The following is a 6,000-nucleotide window of genomic DNA, read 5'->3' on the forward strand; positions in this document are numbered from 1 at the left end:
AACACGACAGTTCGTCCAAAGTTTGTGGTGATGAACAAATTCCCGATTCTGCATTTTGGACATGATAACATAAATGTGTGAAATGTTCAAAATAGGCAAAAATTGAAAAGATACATTGAAATTCGTCCTTCTTGAGTGAAAAGAGAAGGGCAAATTTCTAAGATTACATTGTATGAATCGTGGTCTCTGCTTTTTGCAGATAATGTATTAGAAGAATTAGTGCATCACATTAACAATAATTTATGTCATATAAGAGCTAATTATCTCATAAAAGTTACACCTACTGGCTATATGTGGTGAACATACTGTTCGTATCTGTAGCACGTGCCATGAAAATGCAGTGTCTTACACCAATGATAGCGACTAAAAGAGTATGCTGACTCAATACAAGTAATCATGCAGTCATATAATTTTTCTCAATCTAACTGGAACGATGTTTCTCTTCTATTAAAAAATCTTCCTGTTTCCCTCACGTCCTTCAACAGTGATATAAATATCAAAGAGATCTGGCAAAACTGGATATTTTTTTAAAATGCCGAAAGTTTCCATCTCTAATTAAAAAAAAACACCATGGATCAGTAAAGAGATAGCAACGGGTATCCAAAAGAGAAATACTGTAATTTATATGGGAAATGGAAGGAAAATCCAAGTGACATTAAGTGAGAGATGTACAGACTGGCTAGGAACAACATCAAATCATTAATCCATGATGCCTACAGTTCATATATCCACAGACTTAGTTCCATCAGAAACATAAGTTGCAACAGTAATCCATCGATCTTCAAGTACAACAGACAATTAGTTTCCTCTCCCCAAGAAATTGCAGACACATTTAACAGTAAATTTAAAAATAACTTTACCACAGCTGACAAGGACAAAGTCATGTTCACTACAAGGATAATCCCTCACTTCCTGCGCCCAACTATTCTCTACTGCACCACTAACAAGGTCACAGCAAGTCTTCAGAGAACCAGACCCCATGCGGCAAACAGCCCAGATAATGTGCCAGCAAGAATTCTCCATCACTGTGCAGATGCATTGCCTTTTGTGCAATATTTAACATTTCAATGAACAGTGGAACTGTGCCAGATGAATGGAAGAAAGCAAATGTCATTCCCATGTTCAAAGACAGTGACGGGGAAAATGTAGACAACTATTGCCCGGTCTCTATTACATCTGGTATATGCAGACGCATGGAACACCAAATTAGAAAACATGTGCTGGGTTTTCAGAATGAGAGAAACCTGTTTATTAACAACCAACATGGATTCCTCCCTGGAAAATCCTGTTCTGCACTTTTAACAACAGTAATTCCTGGGACCAGCCTAATTTCTCTCATGTGGACTGCGTAACTCTCGAATGGAGTGAGGCCTTTGATCAGATACCACATCAACGACTGTTGTTAAAACTTAACAAGTATGGCATTTAAGGCATACTGGCATGGCTTCAATCATTCCTCGTAGATCAAACGCAGTGCATTGTGTTCATTGCAGCCAGGTCAGACCAAACTCACAGTATGCTGATGAAACCATCATTTGCAGAGTCATTCACAATGAGAACGATGTAAATAGCTCTGTGGTGCCAAATAAATAGAATGACTATAAATGTACAGAAATATAAATATATCAACTTAACTAGCACAAAATCACCATTACAACATCAAATTCCACTGTGTGGTAAAAATATGATGCCTTGCACCTCAATAAAATTGCTTGGCATTTATATTTGCAGCAATTTAAAATGGAACAAGCATTTTGAGGTAATAAGGTGCAAAGCATACTGAGCATACAAAGCAGCTCGATTTGTTCTGGGTGACTTCTGACAAGAGAGTAGCGTTACAAAAGTGTTGCAAAGTTTGGGCTGGGAAATGTGGGAGGAAAGAGACGAGCTGCTCGACTAAGTGGTATGTTCTGAGCTGTCAGTGGAAAGATCACGTGAAATGACATCAGTAGACAAATAAATTTGAGTGGTGTTTTTAAAAGTAGTAAAGATCACAATATGAAGACAAAGCTGGAATTCAAGAGGACATATTGGGGCAAATATTTGTTTATAGGAAGGGGAGTTAGGGATTGGAATAACTTACCAATGGAGATGTTCAATAAATTTCCAATTTCTTTGCAAATCATTTAAGAAAAGGCTAGGAAAACAACAGTTAGGGAATCTGCCACCTGGGCGACTGCCCTAAATGCAGATCAGTAGTGACTGATTGATCAATTTTGGGATTTATCTGCAGATCTCTACTGGGACCTAGAAAGAAAGTTCAGATGACCTATTTGACATTACTATGGCCAATATTGTTGTACAGGATTTCTTCCTGGCATCCTTCTGCAGTAGAGAACATAACAAAACTAGAGGGAGTTCAACACTGAGCAGAACAGAATGACTAAATGTTTAACATGGTCATTTAAATACAGCCAGGTCACTGCCCCCCATAAGAGCTCTCTGTAAGCAAATTGGTAACATTCACGTCAACCCTTTCAACTGCTTGCAGTTGCACTACCGTTCCACTCAAAGAGGTCGAGGTTTGCCCTCCACTTACACGAACAGCATTTTATCAAAGTGGCTTCTTTATTCGTTCTGCTCGGATATGGAATGAACTCTCACCATTGACAGAGGAACTACCTCCTGAGAAATTTTATAAAGAAGTAAAAAGAATGCATATATAACAAAACCTTCTATACATAACATAATTTTCTACTGAGTGAATGTTCAGTATGCATGGGAAAACAGATGAAAATTTATGTGATCCCGAATGAATGAGACTGTATGTAGGTATGAACGAGCCTGCCTAGCTCTAATGTATGTGGCAATTTACGTGGGCACGTGCATGTGTGTAGAATTACTTGAATGTTGAACAGGTCCTGAGAATATTATGTAAATAATATATCTATGTAAATGGAGTAATTGTATATAAGCATGTTTTGTAGCCTATAATATATTGTAATTTAATATTGTAATTTTAATATGGATGGAGGAACCTTTGCATATGTGGGGCTATACCCTTTCAATCAATCAATCAATCAATCAATCAATCAATCAATCAATCAATCAATCAATCAATCAATCAATCAATCAATCAATCAATCAATCAATCAATCAATACTGATCTGCATTTAGGGCAGTCGCCCAGGTGGCAGATTCCCTATCTGTTGCTTTCCTAGCCTTTTCCTAAATGATTTCAAAGAAATTGGAAATTTATTGAACGTCTCCCTTGGTAAGTTATTCCAATCCCTAGCTCCCCTTCCTATAAATGAATATTTGCCCCAGTTTGTCCTCTTGAATTCCAACTTTATCTTCATATTGTGATCTTTCTTACTTTCATAAACGCCATTCAAACTTATTCGTCTACTAATGTCATTCCATGCCATCTCTCCGCTGACAGCTCGGAACATACCACTTAGTCAAGCAGCTCTTCTTCTTTCTCTCAATTCTTCCCAACCCAAACTTTGCAACATTTTTGTAACGCTACTCTTTTGTCGGAAATCACAATTCACCATCAAATTCAAATCTCAATTCACCATCCCTGAATTGTATCTACAATTAGTGAAAAAAAAAACTTTTCTCTGAGTTGTCGCTTCTGTAGTAGATATTACCACTGTTGACAACATTCTGCTTACAAGTAACTAATCTCATTTTGTTTCGTATTGAAGAAACAGTAAGTAAAATTCTTTCTTGAATAAAATTACTATGTCCACCTATTCAGTACAATTATATTTTGTAGTGGTTAAATTTTACATGAAATACAAACACTAGTTAGGGACATGTTTTGCCTTATTTTTGGGCATCTCCAACCTAATACTAATCTTAAGGTCAAGTCTTAAATCTATTAACATTGGAACTTAAAACTAACTCTCTAACTAAGCCCCAATTCACGCTGTGATCAAGCTCTAGTCAAACAGTTAGAGAAACTCCAATTCACGCTGTGATCAATCTCTAGCCAATACGTACACATTTGCATAAACTTTCATCCAGACGTTTCAGACGTTTCCTAGTCATTGTAAAATAAAATATTTTATTGCTTCCTTGTTCACAGATTCTGGCATTTAGTTAATGTACATATTGTAAACTATGTAAATATCACCTAAAACTTTGTAATAAGCAGAAGACTATTGCATTTAGTATTTGATATTAATTTAAGTTTAGTATTAAGTTGTGCTTCTCACAAGACTTCACATCAGTCTGCACTGTTTGTAATTTGTACTGTTTGTAAAATTTCTAACATGATATCTTAATATGACTTCGGGTCCTTCAACTTTTATGTATGTTTAAAATTTTAATAGGAAACTATGTGGTTAAGTTCCAGATTGTAACAAATTTTCTGTTGCAAGTTACATGTATAAATTAACCACAGAAGTCAAATACAGAATGTTCTGATTTACATTAGTGTATATATCTTACTGATCTTGAGTACAAACTATTACTGGTATCTGTTATTTCATTGCAGGTGGAGCACAGTGACAGTGTTCAAACCCAGGAGAACAGGATCACCATTATCCTGATTGCTGTGGTGATACTCTTCATGGTGTGTCAGCTGCCAACAGCGATTACTCTTATCTATAAAACATTCAACCCTACACCATCCTCCTTCACTAAAAATGTTTTACGTGGATTGGGCAATATATTCAATTTCTTAGTAGCCATTCATTCAGCCTGCAATTTTCTGCTGTACTGTGCACTGAGTGACAAGTATAGGCGCACCTTTCTCATTACCTTTTTACCTCAATGTTACCAGATGTCTCAGACCAACTCAGCTGCTAGTTCTGGAGGGAATTTCCCGTCCGTTCGCTTGTCTCAGCGAGGATACTCTCTCCGAGCGATGCCTATTGCTAATGGTACTCATTCAGCAGCTGACACAGCACTCAAAAGGCATGTCTCGGAATACATTCCCCGGCCACACCTCAAGTCTAAACTGCCCCCTCCTCCTTTCTTTGACTCTTCCAAGTGATGGAAGGTCAGTGATCTCGGTGAGGACTAGTCAGTGTAGCATCCTAGCTAGACCAGCAGCTAATACTGATTTGATTCCTCTTAATAATATTATTTATGAAAGTGACATTTCTGTACGAGCATTGTGAAAATTCATACTTTATACCAAATACTGCTACATTGTAACATGGTGTTCTTAACCATTCCAGCAGATCAATGAAATCTCAGAACTTCATATAAGTTAGAAACTTGATCTTCATATCCCTCAAAGTAAGTCATTATCAAAGTGGAAACTGTTTTAGAATAGCCACATTCCTGCAGTTTCATTCATAGAAGAAGAAGAAGAAGAAGAAGAAGAAGAAGAAGAAGAAGAAGAAGAAGAAGAAGAAGAAGAAGAAGAAGACCGTTTATAACTTATCACTGCAGAATATCAGCACAATAAGTTGAACATCTTGAACCCTGTTTGAAACCACCAGTGATATTTTAAGCCAGGAGTTCACCATAATCTACTCGTGTATATACCAGTAATTACAAGACAATGTTATTAACAGACTTCTCAAGAAGCTTTATGAAACTATACAATTGTAATGCAGCTACCTATGTACCATTTCAAAGTATTTTAGGTGCATTCTTTCCTGTTGCCAATTATTACCAAATTTCCACCTGATGATCATCTATTTGACTGAAGTGTATAATTTGCTCCCATTCTTAAAACTTGCCTTATCAAGAAGAAAATTGCTCTTAATATTGAACATTCTTCTGTTGTATTGATGTGATTGTAAGTTTGTACATCGGTGTATAAATTAAAGATATAATATATTTAAAATTGCATTTATATTTACCAGTAATATCCTAATTTACTTTTCTATTTTATATTGTGAGATATTCTTTGCATCAACTGAAATTCTGTAATAGGGATCCAAACACTTGGAAAACGAGAATGAATCAAGGTATGATAAAAAGAGACTATTGTGAAGAAACCTGCGAAGATTGAATATGGTACCAGATAAGGAATACAGAATTGGAGCAGGCGGGTCATTTCAGATACTGGAGATGTGTATTCTTCCTAGATGATAG

At 36.4% G+C, this 6,000-nt stretch overlaps 1 protein-coding gene across 1 annotated transcript in view; it reads left to right on the forward strand.

Annotated features, from left to right (window-relative positions):
* LOC136857934 (FMRFamide receptor) overlaps positions 1–5,081 on the forward strand; it is a 434,139-nt gene extending 429,058 nt beyond the window's left edge. Inside the window, exon 4 of the mRNA XM_067137033.2 lies at positions 4,445–5,081. Coding sequence (XP_066993134.1) covers positions 4,445–4,945 — 501 coding nt within the window. The 3' untranslated portion in view covers positions 4,946–5,081. The remainder of the gene's footprint in view (positions 1–4,444) is intronic.
* Positions 5,082–6,000: the final 919 nt, after the last annotated feature.

The sequence above is a fragment of the Anabrus simplex genome, chromosome 1, assembly GCF_040414725.1.
Source record: "Anabrus simplex isolate iqAnaSimp1 chromosome 1, ASM4041472v1, whole genome shotgun sequence".
Taxonomy (NCBI): domain Eukaryota; kingdom Metazoa; phylum Arthropoda; class Insecta; order Orthoptera; family Tettigoniidae; genus Anabrus; species Anabrus simplex.